This window comes from Haliotis asinina, chromosome 10 (genome assembly GCF_037392515.1).
Source record: "Haliotis asinina isolate JCU_RB_2024 chromosome 10, JCU_Hal_asi_v2, whole genome shotgun sequence".
In the NCBI taxonomy this organism is placed as follows: domain Eukaryota; kingdom Metazoa; phylum Mollusca; class Gastropoda; order Lepetellida; family Haliotidae; genus Haliotis; species Haliotis asinina.
Window position 1 is genome coordinate 53193630 of NC_090289.1, and position 19913 is coordinate 53213542.

The 19913-nt window shown below is 40.6% G+C and overlaps 1 protein-coding gene and 1 long non-coding RNA gene across 2 annotated transcripts in view; both read left to right on the top strand.

The window, feature by feature from the left end:
• Window positions 1-19913, top strand: part of LOC137298296 (histone-lysine N-methyltransferase 2C-like) — a 94949-nt gene that overhangs the window by 69840 nt on the left and 5196 nt on the right. Inside the window, exons 63-77 of the mRNA XM_067830489.1 lie at window positions 1511-1670; window positions 2159-2670; window positions 3043-3188; window positions 3776-4165; window positions 4752-4856; window positions 6573-6685; window positions 8752-8995; window positions 9979-10091; window positions 10524-10650; window positions 11070-11232; window positions 11406-11542; window positions 12121-12251; window positions 12665-12842; window positions 13819-13935; window positions 18641-18823. Coding sequence (XP_067686590.1) covers window positions 1511-1670; window positions 2159-2670; window positions 3043-3188; window positions 3776-4165; window positions 4752-4856; window positions 6573-6685; window positions 8752-8995; window positions 9979-10091; window positions 10524-10650; window positions 11070-11232; window positions 11406-11542; window positions 12121-12251; window positions 12665-12842; window positions 13819-13935; window positions 18641-18823 — 2819 coding nt within the window. The remainder of the gene's footprint in view (window positions 1-1510; window positions 1671-2158; window positions 2671-3042; window positions 3189-3775; window positions 4166-4751; window positions 4857-6572; window positions 6686-8751; window positions 8996-9978; window positions 10092-10523; window positions 10651-11069; window positions 11233-11405; window positions 11543-12120; window positions 12252-12664; window positions 12843-13818; window positions 13936-18640; window positions 18824-19913) is intronic.
• On the top strand, window positions 7271-8313 carry LOC137298301 (uncharacterized). The gene is made up of 2 exons (XR_010957737.1): window positions 7271-7535; window positions 8195-8313. It is a non-coding gene; the product is annotated as an uncharacterized lncRNA (long non-coding RNA).

Consider the following 19913-nt stretch of genomic DNA (forward strand, 5'->3'; position numbering starts at 1 on the left):
GCTTGGAGTAACCCTTCATAGACTTGATGCCATATTGAGTTGCATATACACACATTCACTTTCCTGCTGTCTGATACTAATACATAATGCCTCTCATGGGATTTTTTCAAAATGGTGTGAAATATTTAAATATTATGAGCATTTCACAAACAGTGGTGAAAACAATGATCTTTAATAATAAAAACACTTAGTACCGAAATGCTGACATTGGTAAAGTTGGACCTCTGATACTGCTCTCATTGTCATTGTGATAGGCATCAAGAACAAGCCTTTACATTACGTGTAAGATTGTGGAGATATTACACATACAATTTATGTCTTTTCTCATGCACTTAACCGTTGTAAACTACTGAATGAATCTGTTTGGATGGGAAGTATGTGGTCTCTTTCGGTAATGAAAATATGAACTTTTATTGATGAATTTGTTAGAAAACAGAACACTTTAAAAATGTAAAATGTAAAAAGGATTGAATTAACATCTTCGACAATTTGGGAGTAAGAAATAATTTTGAAATACTGTAGTCATTGATATCTTAGGCCTTTTTACTAGAAATTGTATAAATGGTGTCAGTTTTGTCAAGAAAAGAGTATGATAATCTGATATGAAGGTGTATTCTCCAAAGTGCTTCATAACGTCTATTTCCTCAAACTTTGAAATATTGCCATTCAGTAGGGTGTTTTAATATTTGGATGCATGTTTTAGGGTTTTTTTTATTATTATTATTTTTGAAAGCTGTTCGGAAAGATACTCTGCTGTTGGCATAGACATTGTCCAGGCACTCAGTCAGTGCAGTGTCATCCGTGTTAGCAGCCTGAAGCCTGAACCATTAGTCTGAAGCTTAAAACTCTCGTTAGATCTGGTTGGTTGAGTAAGTTCAGCTAACAAAGTACTTGATGATAAAATGGAAATGTTCTAAAAGCGATGGATGCTAAGAGCCCAATTCGAACTGGTTGACTCAAAGGTTTTCTGGGATAGAAATTAGCTCTAGCTGTTTTGTCGATTAAAGTATTCTGAAATATAGTATAATTTCAAACATTGGGGTGATAATGCTGTCACTGTTCAGGCTAATAAACATTCTTTGTTCATTTCTTTCCCAGTTTTATTGCACAGACTGCTATGGTGTCTGCCAAATCTTGTGGATATGTATACTTTCGTTTAAAGTAAGAAAATGAAGCGTGAAGCAAATTGTTGACCAGGGTAACTGTATAAGGTTAATCTGTGAATGAAATGTACCCAGGTAATGGCGTCAATTGAAGGTCCTAGGTTTTGACAGCAACAACAGAAATGTTAAAGAATTTGCTAGTGGTCTGGTGTGATTAATACTTTGTTTGGAGTGGAGTGAAGGTGACTTGAGTGCATGAGAGTTGTCACCCTTTGCTTGGCTTCCTCCTTCAACCCAGCATCTCTCTTCTGCTTGGTCCGTCTGCCCGTCTGTGTGCTGAGCTGCAAGCATGTGTTCTGCATGCTGGCTATGACGCAGACTTGTCTAATAATGCCACTGTAACGTAGGTCCTATTACAGACGAGCAGCGCTACCATCTGCTGTCGGCCGGAGTTCATCCACAGGCCCTGGCTCAGCGCATGCCCCTTCTGCCAGGCATGATAAGACCATTCATGCCTGTCATCCCACCACAACCTAGGATTGAGCCACACCTGGAACAGTCTGCAAGGTGAGTAAAGCCACTACCCAACAAGCTATCCAATGGTTTGCCATTTGGGTGTGTTTTCTATATTTCTTCATCCTGTCAAATCATAGCATAGTATGCCTGTTCTTGATGCTGCAGTTGGCACAATTCCAGTCATAAGAGGGCAACCTGTAAATAATCAAGTCCTGTGTTATTGATCAGTACAAGATTCAGTACAAGCTCAGTTATGCATGAGTGTTAATGACTTGGAATTGTAATTTTGAATATGGGTCTCGTGACAACAAGTTTTTCCTTCACAATGCCGTCTCTTAAGAAATTTGGGTTGCACCAGTTCTCTTGATTTTCATGTCCGTGTTGCTTAAGGTACGTCTACTACAAGGATATGATTGGGTGGAAACATAGACATTTAGAAGTAGAAGCTCTTTTTACAAATCAACACCTTATGTAGGAAGAATGTTCCAGTTATTTATGAATAAAAGTGTTTTTCTAAATACTACTTTTTGACTTTTCAGAGACACTCCGGATACTGTTATATCCTCCTCGTCTCCTGAGGTAGGTTTTGGAGAACAGGATACAGAGTTACCTGCTCTTCGTCCCATCGAACCAGCAGTAGCTGAGGATGACAGAGGAGCATCTCCGGCTGTGCCCTTGCTGCACCCAATTCCCATCAAGGCAGAGGTCAAGGATGAGAAAAAGGAACTGAAAGAGGAAGACCTGTCCAAAATAGCTGAACAGGGCGATGTGGTATTGGCAGAAAAGAAAGAAAGAAGTATTGACAGTTTAATGAGTAGTAAAGACACTCTGACAGCCAAAATGCCAGCCTTGACATCAAGTCTTGCACGCCCTTTCATTGACCCCAGCTTGGACCAGCAGGTGTCTGTGACCTTGACCTTGTCTGCTACTGCTGCTGAAGATATTGGTGGAGTGATCTCTGCCATTGCTGATCTGTTGAAAATTGCTGTCCCACCAACATACGAAATGACAAGGAGTCCGTCCCCAGAAACCTACAAAGTGAATCTCACGCGTAAGTAATGTGACAATATTTCCAGCTATGACATAAAACCGTGTGACCTGAGGTGTCAGTTAAGTCTTCATAGCCTCACATCTATTTTATTCTGTCAGTTGCTTGATATCTCCTGTGATGGCAAACCTGTCGCGTCATAGATAGTATCAACAATAAAATATAGTAAAATATAGTAACTTAAAGTGTAGGTGTAACCACTAGAACTAGCTATGAAGTTTTAAGGTTATTCAGTCACTACTGAATTATTTGGATTTGTTAATGATGTGTATCATTTAAAAGGATTGATATTTCTTAGTGAATTGACTATTCCAGCTGGAAATATAGATTGTGTAGACTTTAGTTTGGCTATAAACTTGATGTCTATGCTTTCAGACAAGGAAGAAGCTGTGAACATCCAGTCTCTGATCAAGGCCAAACCCAAGTTCTGTCGTCACTGTGATGTGGTAGTGCTCAGCTCTGGGATCCGCAAGAAGAAAACTGAGCTGCCATTCCTCACGAAGGATGAGCAGGTGTGTGGAGTATGTGTTACTTTATTATCAACTCTACATTATATAATCACTTGAAAATAGAGCTGTAAGGTTAACACGGCAGCATCATACAATAGTCAAAATAAAGCCAAAGATTTTCAAATCCTTCCAGTTCTTATTCAGTTCAATATGAATTTGATGGTAATTCTATAAGTCTGAATTATGTATTTCTTAAAAACCACATCGAATGGTGTGTATAGTATTAACATTAGAAGCTAGAAGAAGGTGGCGCAGTCAGCTTAAGGTTTGACTGCCGAGCGTCCATGTGTTCCATATGCTAAGATTATGTTGCTAGGCATGTCATCTCCATACCTATGCCTTTGGGTTTCACCGGCGTGGTAAATGTCATAAGACCTGTATCAAATCAGGCGCTACTCCAACACTAACCAGACACTTTGTGATGCTAGTTCCCAAAAGGGGAGATGAGGTAGAAAAGCAACATTTAGAGCCCATTTCTGGTATCGCCGACCGTGATATTGCTGGTATATTGCTAAATGCGGCGGCGTAAATCACAACTCGCTCACTTCTACACCAAACTGATTTGATCCCAAGTTGTAAGAAGTACAGTTGTGTTTCAGGACTCTGAGGATGAAGAGGTGACATTCTGCAGCATGAACTGTTACATGCAGTTCACCATCACGCACCAGATGCCGCAAGCTCATGAGACCGAAGCTGGAAACCTGGTGGAGCACAAGAGTGGATGTACCCCATCCACATCTCCCCGCCACGTCCCTGTCACTTCAGCTCTCTCCATCTCCACCACCCCACCCATCACCCCACAGTCGTCAAGGGACCAGCCTGCCACACCCACCACCCCACTCTCTTCATCCACCGTGTCCAAGTCACCTATGCCATCGCCTGCGTTGCCGAGTCCACCGGTGAAGAAAGAGGAAAAGCCTGGGAAGAAACACCGTCGCAGCAGCAGCACTGCGTCAGACATTCAGCTGCCACAGATGCAGCCAGTCAAGGTAACCAGTACTCTGTTCATCCCTGAAACTTACTTTTCTTGTTTTGTTTTTTTGTTTTGTTTTTTTTTTTTGCTGCAAGAGTGTATTCTATTCAACTTGTGACAGTATAGTTTTATTCTTCAGTAATAACCTGCTAATAGTGTATGTAAATGTAGAAAGAGACACAAAGCTGAACTGACCAGGTTGTGGCTACATGGTCACAGCTGGTGATCAGTCCTACAGAAACACCGTGAAAACACACATATAACTACTGCACTATCAACATGATTGTTCTGTACATGTTAATTCCTAGTGTCATCCCAACAACCAAATCTTTATATGTTAGATGCTAACCATCATATTTAAAGAAATATTTTAACTCGTATTTCTTATCATGTTTATTCCATGTACTCAGCATTTTTATTTAAATACTTTGTGATGAACTGGTTTTAGAAATAAATGTTCGTGCTTTTACATAAGTAGTGATGTCTGCTTTGAATGGACTGAAATACAGGCAGTATTAGCCCATTTCTTGATGATAACCTTCAATAAGACACACAGCTTTACTGTAATGTGTATTTAATGATGTTGGGTTTGTGTGTTGCAGCCCCTTGTGAAGAAGTGGAAGGACATCCGTTGGCAGCGCTGGGATCCCAAGATGCAGGACAGCCTTGGGCAGTACCCAACAACGCCTGCCAAAGAGCTGGATCAGGTAAAATCCATTGGAAATTGCTTCATGCATAAGGGCTGGTTTGGGAACCTGGTGGATGAAGCATTCGCTCATCATGCGAAGACCAGGGTTCAATTCTCCTTATGTGTACAATGTGTGAAGCCCATTAATGGTGTCTTTCACCTTGATATTTCTGGAATATTGCTAAAGCCGGCATAAGACTAAACTCGCTCACTTAATCAGTTCATGCAAAAGAGAGTGTAGAATACTTCAAACCAAATGGGACATTGTGGCAGCCTTGTGGTTAAAGCATTTTCTCATGCCCAACAGCCTACGTGTTGTAGTTAGAGCACCCACCCCGGCTTGCAGTAGCAAAAAACATTAAATAAGGTGCTTGTTTTTTCCCTGCCTCTACATTGATGGGTGAAAAAAGGACTAGTTTGCTTGAGTCTGTATACTGTGGGGTGTTAATGCTTAGCTGCAGCATGGTATATCTGTCTCTATGAAATCAGCTTAAGTCTGGGGTCGTACAAGCCACACATGCACATGCATGGACATCGTCATATGAGCAAAATATTCCTAAGCGCAGCATTAAACCCTGTTTCACCTCAATACCATACCTCATCACACTTAAGGTTGGGTTTTGATCCTTTGCATAAGCACAGTGTGTTAAGCCTATTTCTGATATGGTGGCATGTGGTCCTGTACATGATCTCAGGTCACAAACAGATTTAGTTAAGCAATGATGTGCACAGACACATGTGCTCGAATGGGTGACTGGTACCTTGACTCCTGAGAGTTTCAAGGAATTCGGTGCTGCCCCACAACGAAGCACATGACATGCGTGATCTCACCTTAGGCAAGTATGTTTGTTCAAAAGTGCCTCTGTTCACCCAGCAGAAAATGGGTACCCGGTCGGATAAATTATGTGATTAGAACCTTCTAGCGCTTAACAGCTTGGGTTATCCAGAGTAATAATATGCTTGCTTTGACTGTTAGCGCTGTAAGCATTCACCCCATGAATGGAGTTTGGCGCAATATAAATGCATATTAGCATTGTTATTTTATGTCCCTTGCCATGATGTTGCTGGAATATTGTTTTAAACCCTATTCCATCCCTGAAACCTCTAGACATTGATTCTTTGGACAGATTGGGTTGGCAATTAAAATGTAATATGTCAGAGATGTCAGTTGGTACAAGGTGGATACTGCATACCTGCATGTGAAGTATCATTTTGGCAGCGCATCTGGTCCCTACTTGATTGTGTACACTCTCATCATGTAGCAGGAATTTTGCCAACAGCGTAAAACTAACAAGCAAAAAAACATGCATATAAACTAAATTCATCCATAAAGTTGATATTCCATGATTTTGTTTAGGCAAGAATTATTGTTAAAATATTTACACATTTAGATGAATTTCCATCATTCGATCACATCATAAAATACCTACTCCAAAGGCCTGTAAGTATTTATGTCAGGCTGTTTGAATAGAAGTTGTTACAGCTGCAGCAGGAACTGTCTGCTTCAGTCCATGGGGTGGAAATAGTTTTGAGCTACTAATCAAGATGTTCCATGATACTGGAGTGGAATGCACTCTGAAAGGTTGTGTTCCTTATAATACCCTTATAATAAGTTGACATCCATATGTTTCTACCTCTCTGTGAATAGCTTCCAAATGCCATTCAAGCTCAAGATGCTACCTATACTGACACCTATGTATGGTGTTTGTCTGCAATGTGATGCTGTGTGTTGCAGATCTGGAGCCGAATGGATATGGTGGTGCACTTCGGTAAACAGAACAAGGAGGACAAGAGGAACTGTTCCTTCTGTCAGCAGTCTGGTGATGGAGATACTGACGTCTCCTCTAGGTAACATACTCCTGTCTTAAGGCCAGACACGGCACCTTAAATTGACATTTTTGCTTCAATCTATCAAAATCGAGATTTTGATATTTTTCATTTATTCAACACATGTACTTCGCGATACAACATGCTGTTTTCGATATAATGTCTTTAAATTTGATATAAACCCCTAAAAACATCGTCATATCTGTGGAAATAGTTAAATATGTGTGTAATCAAACTCTGAAAACACTGATCTTTCACCCGTAACCACGCCCCTCTAGCGTAAACGAACCCATTCATGTTATACATCGCTAGAAAGCTGATCGTTTCCGCCATGTTGCTGGTCAAAAACATTCTAAAAATAGACATTCCACGTGCGGATATCTTCACTTTCCCGCGATAGGTATTCTGTACGAAAACATCCTTATAAGGCAAAGTATCCCACAGTGCAGCATTCGGCAAGGCGAAATGTCCCACAATGCACCATTCGGCAATCTTCGTTACTTCCTTATATGGCAAAACATATCCCACAATGCACCATTCGGCAAATCAACAAAACTTCGCCCTTTCCCGGTAGCATTCAAAATGGCGTCTGCTTAGCGAAAATATTGACCGAGAAACGTATTTGAGATATTCTTGACTAACGGTTGTTGTATTCTGTAAAAATGAGATTAACAAAGTCAAAGCACGGCTACATGAAGAATACGAGGCGCACTTGCTGCAGACATGCTTCAAATACAGTGTCAGTGGTGCGACAAGTGTTGACAGCGCGATCAAGCTTGTGTTATATTCTGACAGCTTTGACATTTTCGATGCATTGGAAACATGTAGGGACCACGCCTTTGAGGAAAATATTCCACAGGAGCCTTTAAAGGTAAGAATGGATATTCACGTATAAAACTTTCAAAATTTAAATCTTTTGAAAACCTTCGATCTCATTTCTGTGACAATGTATGTCAAACTGATCGATCATACCAATGGGTGCGAAGGGACCGAGTTTGTGTTGAGGCAACTAAGTAATTGTTGTAATGTGAACTGGATTTTAATTTTTTTTATTTTATTTTTTTTTGTATATGAATTGTTTCACGTATTTGGAATACATCCCTTCAGTAAAGTGAGATTTTGAATGTTTGTCTGGTGTCAAAGTAGAAAAAACCATGACCAAACTTATTTCCTCATTTTCTCCATATACGTTATTAGCGATCTTAGTGCACATAGTTCTCGGTTGTTAATCACCCAATTTGAATGAAATTTTGTGTACATATAGGCAGTTGATTACTTTATGCAATAACAGAGAGACTTTTTAAATTTTCTTCCCCGATTTCTTTTTAAAAAATAAAATATGAGTGAAAAATCAACTCCAAAAAGTGATGTTTTTAAAACAAAATTTTAAATAACATAGCAGTCTTTTTTAAATATTTTCTCTCTGTCATTGCACCCTACACACCCAAAGCTATGATGTAAAGTTGAAATTGTTTAGATATCTTTATTAGTTTTAGAGAAAAACTTTCATTAAGTTTCATCATTTTTCAGGCTTTCGGCGGCCATCTTGGACGTTTCCATGGCAACCAGTGGCATCATCACCTGGAAAAGACTCTTTATCAATTGTTAACATGTATACCTCTAAGTTGAAACTAATTAAACCTAAGAAATACTTCATAAGCATTTTGTCATATTTGAGGTGCAGTGTCTGGCCTTAATCTAGACCCATGGTTGGGCTCTTCAGATCTGTGTATCTGTCATGGACCATGTGTGGTGTAAGGGACCCTTGAAGGTCCTTGGTAGAATAGGTTTTCAAAAACCCATGCTTGCCATAAAAGGCAACTATGCTTACCGTAAAAGGCGACAATCGGGATCGGGTGGTCAGACTCGCTGTCTTGGTTGACACATGTCATCGGTTCCCAGTTGTGCAGATAGATGCTCATGCTGTTGATTACTGGATTGTCAGGTCCAGACTCGATTATTTACAGACCACCACCATATAGCTGATATATTGCGGAGTGTGGCATGAAACTAAACTCACTCGTGTGGTGAAAGGGGCATTCAGTCCTCGTATGTAATGTAAATTAAATACCTTTCTTTCCTTACAGACTTCTCAACTTGGATGTTGATAAATGGGTCCATCTGAACTGTGCCCTGTGGTCCTATGAGGTCTACGAGACCCTGAATGGAGCTCTGATGAATGTGGATGTGGCCTTCAAGCGTGGCGTGTCCCTTGAGTGTATTGTATGTGGGAGGCTGGGTGCCACGCTGAGCTGCTTCAAGATCCGGTGTACACACACGTATCATCTGCCATGTGCCAAGAAGGTGTCCTGCATGTTCTTCCAGGATAAGGTATGTACTCAACTGCTAGAAGCAAGTAGTTCTTGAGTGTGACTGGCAGTCAATTAGTTACAAGATAAAGGTGGAGATACCACAGCAGGATGGTCTGACTGGGTATCAACAGCCACTTTAAAGTGTCCTTTCCGTTACTGGTTTGCCTGATTCAGACTTGTCAAGCTGAGAGGATTTAGCTAGGAAATGACTCTAGCTTTGTTCACTCATGCTCCTTGTGGCGCTAGGCTAGTGTGTAAGTAGTTATGAGTTATATTCTTCTGCTGTGTTTTCTATAACTAATATACTCCTCAAAAAGTAGGGGATGATGAACTTTCAAATTGGATAGGAAGTGTAAATGTTAACGAACGTTTCAAGGACAGACATCTTATGAACGCACCACCATTTCCCTTTATTACCCGTAAACACAACGCATGATGTGCATGTGCTAAATGCAGTATCCCCGCACACGTGCATGGGGTCCCATTCGTGATAGACGTTTTTTCAAGAAAGTTGACAAATCTCTTAGAACATTAATTTTGACACTCATCTTGCATCACACATTTGTTGGTGTTTGTTTCAAGTCGTTTGTTTTAAAATGAAAATCATACACATGCAAATTACATGCCATACACCAATCATCTTTCAAAAGTGACTACATTCCAAATAACTATGGTTGTAAGGAAGTGCAAATCTCAAAACAGCCAATAATATCATATTAACATTGATTGACTCCGATAAATCTCCTTAATATTTTAAATCGTAAATAAAAAAAATATGAAGATCCCCTACTTTTTTTTGTGAAGAGTATATAATGAAACAGTGATAGTGATTTTTTACTGGCTGTTGTCTCAAGCTTTATGCCTCGCCATAGAAAGTAGTGTATTTGCCTAGGTATTATGAAACACTTTCAACCAGTGAAACTGATAAGGAATTGCATATTACTCTGCTTGTTAACTGCTGTCTGTGGTATCTACATGTGGACACTATGTCTTTATTTACAGACTTTGCTGTGCCCTGTTCATGCCCCCAAGTCTCCTGTGGAGAATGAGCTAGAGACCCTTGTGGTCCATCGCCGAGTCTACATCAACCGGGACGAGGACAAGCAGGTTGCTAGGTCAGCTAACACACTTTGCTTTCAAGCAGAAGAAATAGTCCTTCGACATGTGCACATGTCATGCTTGTTTGGAAAGTGACTATGATTTCTGAGATAGACCTAACATTTGTAGCCGGATTCGTCCTTATTATGATATAATATAGAGACTTTTAGAAGTGAGCTAACTGCTCTTTTGTGCAGTTTACTAAGGACTACTGTTAATTTCTGATGCTGAAAGAAAGCCTTTTGTTCTCATGCTATATGAAATGCATCAACATGTGGACACTGTGTCCCTATGTGAATTTCATTACATTCCCCTATATAATTTCTTTCCAGAGAACCAGGGCATGCACTGTGTTTCTAATGATATTGACCTCATTTTAGGTCATTTGTATGTCTTCCCTCACATATTTCATGTACTCACTCAGATGTTGCAATGCCCTGTATTTGCAGCATGATCCATCAAGATGAAGGAAGCCACACACTCAGGGTTGGCTCGCTGACGCTACACAGTATCGGCCAGCTCCTGCCCCACCAGATCCAGACAGGCAGGTTCCATACCAAGGATTATATCTACCCTGTAAGTAGAGATACTTCTCTGAATCACATGTCTTCTGTCTGTTGATTACATGTCCTTCACAAGAAAGACTCCTCTATGGCGTTTTCTGTGTCATGTCCTCAACAAACTGTTAGCCTATCGGTCTGTTGGACTGAAGACCTGGCTTTCATTCCTCACTTGGGTACAATGTGTGAAGCCCATTTCTGGTGTCCCAAGCATTTATATCGCTGGAATATTGCTAATAATGCAGTGTGAAACAACCAAGCTCGCATGCTCTCACGCTGTCATGCGTATTGTTGCTGTGTAATGCTATAAAATATTTCCCATGTCATATGGTCACATATTGCCCATGCAGTAGATATTGCCATGTAATGATAAAGTTCTGTCTCTGACTTCAGTACAGTTGATGTTAAAGTTGTGCATGTTGATGACACTTACAGGTTGGCTTCCGCACAAGTCGCTTCTACTGGAGCATGCGACAGTTGTACAAGCGATGTCGCTACACTTGCAGCATCTCCGACAACGATGGCTGCCCTGAGTTCACCATCAAGATAGAGGAGGAGGGCTTCTCAGATACTCTCTTCAAGGAGAGCTCTCCCAAAGGTGTGCATTGCATGAGATTACAACAGCATTGTAATGCTGACATGATAACCTACTTTCAGTGCTTTGCTAATATTTACAAGCAGTGGGTGTGCCAAACTTTTCTTGTTTGCTACAAGTTGCCTTATTGTGCTCTGTTTTGTAGTATTGATGCATTTCTTTTGTTTACATTGCAGATGCATGGATGCACATTCTCAAACCGCTGGAAGAAATCCGTCGAGGGGCTGACCTTGTCAAGATGTTCTCTAACTTCCTCACCGGCGAGGAGCTGTTTGGCCTCACCGAGCCCAACATACTTAAAGTGCTTGAATCTGTGAGTATCAAGCCACTGGTGTCACATGAATAAAAGGGACATAGGACGCTCTAACAGTTGTTTCTGAACCTTTAGAACATGCACCTTTGTTAGAATCCCTGGTCATTGAGAACCTTATGAGCCATGCAAGGAGTAATAAGTCCACATTACAACTAGTCATGGAAGGTGATTGTGTGTTGGTTTACATGAGTTCACTGACACTACCGGCCACAGGTTAGAGTGACCATGTTCTGAAGTCTTACCATCTGTCATAGTGTAACTGTAATATATCGATGGTCATGTTGTTGATCACTGGATTGTCTGGTCCAGACTCGATTATTTACAGACCGCCGCCATATAGCTGGGATATTGCTGAGTGCGGCTTAAAACTAAACATACTCACTCACTGACTGTAATATCATAAATCGTCATCTCATGTACATCAAATATCAATCAGAATGTTACGCTCTGTTACAGCATGCAAATGGATGATAGTTTGTGATTGTGTTAGTGTCAACTGTTATTATAATACTGCAGTACTGTACTTTACCTCTTTCCACGCTGATTCCTGTGTTCTTATGTTTGTTTGCTCATTTCAGTTGCCGGGAACAGATCTCCTTGGCAACTATTGTTTTCGTTATGGCCGCTCACCTCTCATTGAAATGCCTCTGGCCATCAACCCAACCGGATGTGCCAGGACCGAACCCAAGCTCAGAACACACTTCAAACGGTAGGGGATGAAACATCTGCTGTATCTAATGTACAGCCAGTCAAATTATGGCCAACAATCTCCATATTGTAAATCTGCCAGAAATGGCTGATGATGCATGTCAGCACTTGTTGGATAACTCAGTATAAAGGCTACTTCTTTGTCATCATTGTTCCACTGTTGTGTTGCTTGTCACCTCTACAGACTGCAATGTAGCTGGTAAGAACTGCCGTACAGAGTTAAAACTTGTATCATGTACAATTCTGACCCCAGGTAAGATTCTTCATAGCAACTCTCTTCTCCATGAATGGTATTGATCCTTGACTCTACTTCCTTACAGTCTTCCTACCCAGAATACTGACATTGCATAATAAGACTGAAATACCAATCTTTAGTGTAAAACCCAACTATAGGTTGATTGTTCATGGTTTTAGACGCCCTCACACCCTCCAGTCCAGCAACTCCCGGTCCCTCCCAACGACTGTGACAGGCGTGACTGGAGATGTCAACTCCCCCTATATGAAGCAGTTTGTACACTCCAAGTCTCAGCAGTATCGCCGACTGAAGACAGAATGGAAGACAAACGTCTTCCTTGCCAGATCAGGAATTCAGGTAATTATATGACTTGTACAATGGACAGGTACAGGAAGTAGGGACATCAAATGTTCGACAGGTCTGCTGACAGATGATTCTGTGTGGGGCTTGCCCAGTCAGCCAGAGTTATGTCCCTTGAGTTCAAATCCTGGCTTGACTTGGGTTCTATTTTCCTGCTGACTTTCTTCCCATGTCATGCAGACACACAGCGAAAACACACTCAAGTATGCACGCGCACACACACAGTTTGAACTTACGTCTTTTCAAGGTTACTAGACATCGTGGTTCAGACATTTTTGACACCAAGGGGCAGTCTGTGAATTGTTACTTTCAAACTCTTCTGTTGACTTTAATACTTTTCGGAGCAGAACTCAAAAACTTCTCAATATCTCTTGGTAAAACTTGGCTATGTGTGACAGACAGTGGTTTCTTTTGCTATGTACAGGATCTTGTGATTTATTATTTGCTCGGTTTCCATGGAAACATTTCGGACCTAGTCTGAGTTGTGTTTCGTTTCCAAAGCAGAACTCAAAATATCTGTCAGTAAAACTTGGCAGATATGTGTGGCAGACCCCAAAGTGGTGCCTTTTTATTTTTTAAAGGTTTGTGTGATTTATAATTTTTTTGGTTTTCATGGAAATGTTTCAGACTTAGTCTCAAACGTGAGAGGTGTGTTTCATTTCCGGAGCACAACTCAGTAACTTATTAATATCTGTCAGTAAAACTGGTACATATGTGTGGCAGACCCCAAATTGTTTTTTTTTGGGCTATTTACAGGTTTTTGTGATTTATTATTTTCTCTGTTCCATGGACATGTTTCGGACTTAGTTTCATCTTCTGATGCTCATGTGGACGTAGCCCACAGATAGTTGGAGTACGTTATTCCAATGATGATTACAGTCTGTGTTCTTGAACTGATGTTTCTGGAATATCACAGAATGGGTATTGGGATTTAATTCTGTTACTACTCTTTCCCTCTCTCACCTGTTTCTAGGGTTTGGGCCTGTTTGCTGCTCGAGACCTTGAGAAGCACACGATGGTGATTGAATACATTGGGGACCTCATTCGGAACGAGGTTGCCAACCGCCGTGAAAAGGTGTATGAAGATCAGGTAGGTGTTACAGCAGAAAAACGAAACCTTTCCGACAAACAAGTGAAGTGTTAGCTTACCTGACTGACAGGCAAGTTGTCAGTCCATTTGACATTAACATTGCATTGCCATCATCATCATCTCTATTAATCAAATTGTTTGAACAATAGCTGGAGGAGTTGCTCTCACCCTTTTACATGTTCAGTTATAGGAGAAAATAGTTCATCCAGACACAAACTATTATGACCCCTCTCTGGTCAAATCCAGTGTTGTCATTCCGTTTTTGGTCTAGGCAAAGGAAAGGGAGATAGCATGTGGCTTCCTGTAAGCCTGATGTGAACCTTTCAAGTTGAAAGCTCTTTTAACACTTGACTCATAATAAGCTATGATGCTTCTTGAATGCAAGAGATGCAAAAAAATAGTCTTGATAAAATAGAACGTGTCTGTCAAATAAATATTTTGATTCTTGACTTAACTGAGATGAGATATGTTCTTGAAGAAAATTATCAGACTTTTCCTTATCCTGGCTCTTGCTTATTTGCTTTCTCCCTCTTCTATTCAAAGGTTTAGTGGAAACTTGAAATCCTTCCTTGGTCCCTTCTTCAAAAGAGGACATAAAATCATACTCATACTCACCCATGAGTACCCTCCCTTGTCCCCATAGCTTGGTGCCAATATAGGTCACATGACCAGCCATATTTGTCACTCTCTCCTTCGCCCAACAGGAAAGTTGTGGGGCGAGTTAGGGTCTCTATACAGCACATTTCTCTTGTTTATTTCGGTCCTAAATCCAAATTTTGCTGTATATGGTTTTTGGTCTGTATATTTAATTGTATGATGATAAAATTTTGTGTATGAATTACATATTTTAATACATGTTTGCAACTTGTTTGCATGATTCATATTTTGTTTGAGTTGTAGATGCTGGTTGTCAGTGTCCGATCCACACCAATTATGTCTCTCTTACACTGTTGTCTGTCCTTCTAATGTCTGCTATGATCTTTGTCGACAAATATCGTCGGAAGAATTTAATAAACTTTTGTTGGCTATTTTTAAATGAACAAGATAAGATGGTATCCACCATTCAAATCAGGTAAGGCAAATGATTGCTACAACTGATGTTTGGAAAACTAGTGAGATGTCGGCCGTATCTCAGGAGTATGACTCTGATTTGATGATGCACGTTGCACTGACTAAGAAGAGATTTACGTCGAGGGAATCATCTGTATCACAGAGAAAGTGATCTAAAATGTCTTCGTCACAGAAATACCTACCATCAACAGATCGAAACATGCCAGGTAGTCGAGGACTGCTACTGCACAACACAAACCACAACATAAAACAACTGATTATTTACCTTTGGCGCAGACATCTTTGATGAAGGAATACAGCATACCTACATTCTTCTGAGAATACTGTCCTTCACAAAGGTCTTCACGAAGGTCAACACGAAGGAATTTGATCCTGGGCTCTTCATGGAACAGTTCATGCAATGCGTGATGTCGTAATTGGATCGACGCTTTGTGGAAGAGAGCTGCCATGAAGGCACCTGTGATGAATGTCTTCATGCAGGAAGACACATCTTACTCTCAAACCCAGTTAAATGTTGAAGAGAACATGCATGAACATTTACGTTCTCATAGATTATCCCTTCACTAACCTCAGCGTCATGGAGTCTGGATACATTTGTGAGTGTCAGCTCAACAGTAATTCTCCAAGGAGGAGATTCTAACAACTTTCAGCAGTGTATGAAGTAGTGTCTGCTTGGCGTCACACTGCTCGCTAGTCACATGGTGGGCTTACAACTTTATTTTGTAGCTGACCATGTGCACCAATACATTTTCCATGCTTATATATTTTGTCATGTCTCAAACTGCTGGTGATATTTTGAAAATAGTTCACAATTGTGGGAGATGGATGACGTCTGTATGTATAGTTCATGATCAATCAAACCATACCCTCCACAGATCAACCTACCCTTTTATCTAACACTAAACACCCGTGAAGGTCCCGGGGTAGAATAGGCCTTCAGCAACCCATGCTTGCCATAAAAGGCGACTAAGCTTGTCGTAAGAGGCGACTAACGGGATCGGGTGGTCAGACTTGCTGACTTGGTTGACATGTGTCATCAGTTCCCAATTGCGCAGATCGATGCTCATGTTGTTGATCACTGGATTGTCTGGTCCAGACTCGAATATTTACAGACCGCCGCCATATAGCTGGAATACTGCTGAGTGCGGCGTATAACTAAACTCACTCACTCACTCACTTTAACACTAAACGTAATTGGTATAAAGAATGCTTTCAGTGACCAAGTCGTTTCTGTTAAATTTGTTGTTGCGCATTTTTACTTTTCACAAGGAGAGTTACAAATCCCCTCTGCTAATTGCATGAATAACATGTAGAGACCATTCTTGCCAAAGATACTGACCATTCTGATTTTGCCTGTTTGTCTCATTCACATGTCTCATTCACATGGCAGTGACACTAAATGAATCAACAGGGACCATGAAGCTATGCTTTGTGAAATTTGCTTTTGCATATATTTAAGTTTACCTCACAAAAAGTAATTCCTTGATAAGATTATTTTAACACCTTACTTAAGTTTCCTACTTTTGATACAGGGCTGGTTACATGTTGACAGGTCCAGCAACATCTTTCAGTCATCAGTCCTGTGGGCTTCCTGGTATTTTTAGGAGTTTCATACACTGCTTTCAACATCATAGTAGAAAGGATTGTCCTCGCAGATCATTTTTCATCAACGACAACGTTATGTGTCATCTTCACCTTCTGATTTGGATACATGCACACTTGCACACAGGTACCCTTTACCACAGGATAATTGCTCAACGAGGGATCAATCTTCACGCAGATGTAGGAAGCCTTTGCCTATAAATAGTCTTTACTTGGGCGACAGCTCATGGCATATAGTTATCAACATCTACAAGAATTCACCTTTCACAAGTCTGGAACCTAGTTCGTCCTCATGATTACATGGCCAGTATAGACCTCCAGGACGCATATCTGCATGTTCATATACATCCACAGTCAAGGAAATAGCAAAGATTCCTATTCAAGGGTTGCCTTTTTCAGTGGAATATCCTACCATTTGGAATTTCTTTGGCCCCTTGGTTGTTCACGCGGGTAACAATGCCTATAGTAAATTACAACTGAAACAAGATCTACATTTTCTGGGGATACGGTTTATCACACCACCGATTAGTGGAGGAAGATTTCAGCTAGAATATCTCAAAAGCTACTCTCTCCATTGAAACTCCGAGACTGGCAATGCCTTCTAAGACTGCTAACCTCAGCCCAGGACATGACATGCATGGGGAGGTTACATTTACAGTCACTTCAATGGTTTGTGAATCTACATTTGACCAACGTGAACCCAATGCAGATACCAAAGAATCTGAAACCTCATCTCCTCTGGTAGACTTTGGAATCAAATGTCAGGGCAGGAACTTATTTATCAGAGCCGGACTGCGACACTCACCTTCATGTCCCTTCAAGGATGGGATGCTCAGTTAGACAACAATGTGGCAACAGGGACATGGTTAAATCAGGATTGTCCATTGCACAAACCATTGAACCATTTGGATATAAAGGCAGTAATCAATGCAATACATTTGTCGGAAGTGTTAAACGCAGTAGTCATGGTCCACAAGGACAAGTCCACAGTGGAACATAAACAAACAAGGATCAACAAGATTCTTAAATCTGCTTCAACTGACTTTTCAACCTTCGAACACAGTTGACAAGTTAAACATTTACATATATAAGCATGTCATATTCATTCCAGGAGTGAAGAACATTCTTGCAGATGCTCTCTCTCGGCCAAGACAACCATCTCGAACTGCTGCACAGAGAAGCATTTCATGTCATTGCAGAAATACTAATTACTAGCAAAAATCAAACAAACAACGCTACAACTGACTTCGATCGCGCCTTACTGACCAGGCAGAATGTGGTTTCCCATACTCATTCAAGAACTCGGAAATCCAATAATGAAGCTTGAAGTGCAAAAGAGTCCAGTCAAGACAGATGAACATGAGTGATGATAAATCCTGTTAAATAATGGGTTGCATGGGTTGGAACTTGGCAGATGAACAAATTTAGCAATAAGAGAAGAGATATATATAGTTTTCCTTGTAACAAAATGCTAGTTACAAAACCACATGTGGATGTGAGAGGAAATAGACAATGTGGCTCTCCCAGAGATACCGGTCGGAATTTGGAAAAAGAAAATTACAGTGCCATCATAGTTTTGCTTGAAGTGTCCAGGAAGTGGCATGACCCACCACACTACAGGCAAATCAGCATGAGTTAGGATAAGGAAACATATGTAATTTTCTGTTTAAAATATGATGTTTTATACTTATCCTAACTCATGAGGTCAACTCTCTCAATCTCCCCTTTGCGTCACTTGGATTTCCCTACAAATCCTTGTGTTTGGTCTATGACAATTATGTAGAGAATGACAAATATGGCTCGTCATGTGACCTATATTGATGCCAAGGCATGGAGGAAAGGGAGGTTACTTGTGGGTGAGTGTGATTTTATGTCCTCTTTTGAAGAAAGGAACTTCAAGGGATTTCAAGTCTACACTAAAACTTCGAATAGAAGAGGGAGACAGGCAAATAAGCATGAATCTGGATAAGTATTAAATATCAGTTTTATTCAGAAAATTTCTTGTTCTTACATGTGTCCGTCCATTTTCCAGAACCGTGGTGTGTACATGTTCCGCATTGACTGTGACATTGTCATTGACGCCACCATGGCTGGTGGTCCCGCCAGATACATCAACCATTCCTGTGCCCCCAACTGTGTGGCTGAGGTTGTTCCCTTTGAAAAAGAGAGCAAGATCATCATCATTACCAGCCGTCGCCTTGCCAAGGGCGAGGAGGTAAGGGGCACCTGCTACTTTGCATGGTTAGGATAAACAATCCATGAGGCTGTTAAAAGCAATTTGTTGTAAAAGAAATATAAACATTACTGTCACATACAACTAGGGCTGAAACAGATACCCAGTATCTTGAGTATCTACTCAAGTACTTTTCCAAAGAGTGTTATCTCCCCTCTCACTCCATGTTTAGTTGTGTAGTTGTGTTGGCACCAACATGGCAGAGCAGTCATGCACCAACGTTTGGTCTTAATTCAAGCTAACTGATGACAAGCGAAAATTTGCGATAAAAAAATTATGGTTTCTCTTCAAGTTAGATGCTTGCCATCAGTACATTAAAGTTTGGAACAGTATTTACACATGTGTCATTAATGCATTCCAGTAGATCATTCAATTACTTATCAGTTTGAGAATAAATCACAACGGGAATAAAGGACGAGTCCATTTGCCATTTCATATTCAGTGGGCTTCAGATATAATGTACACCTAGCATAAGAACACTTGAGTTGTCAGATGGGATAATTAGTTCTGAAAAAACACATCTTAATAGCCAAGAGATCATAATTGAAACGAAGGCGTAGGTAGTGTTCAAAACATCAGGAAAATGCTTTTCAGAGCTCTAATTTTCTATGTTTTCTAGCAGACTCCATCAACCCATGCTCATATGCTTTGCAGTCGTGAAGACGAGTACTTCATCAATAGTATTCGAGTATTTTCAATTATTACCCGTTTCAACCCTACATACAACATACTCAGGTTTATGACTGCAGAAAGGACGTGATGAAGAAATATTATGATTACTTTTCACATGCAACATACTCAGGTTTATGACTACATCCAAGAAGCAGGGATAACTTTGTTGTAGCAGAAAAACAAGCTGCTCCACAGAACACAAGAACACCTCAGTATTATGATGGTCAGAGCTTCTTCCTGAAGAGAGGAAGGTCTCTCATCATGCCAAAAGACATTAAGATATGGTACTTGTTATTCCCTGTTTTGGCATTGATGGGTACAACAAGGACTGGTCGGCTTGGAGTCAGTCTGATATGTCTGAGTAGGGTATTTGTGCTCAACTGCAGCATGGTATCTCATT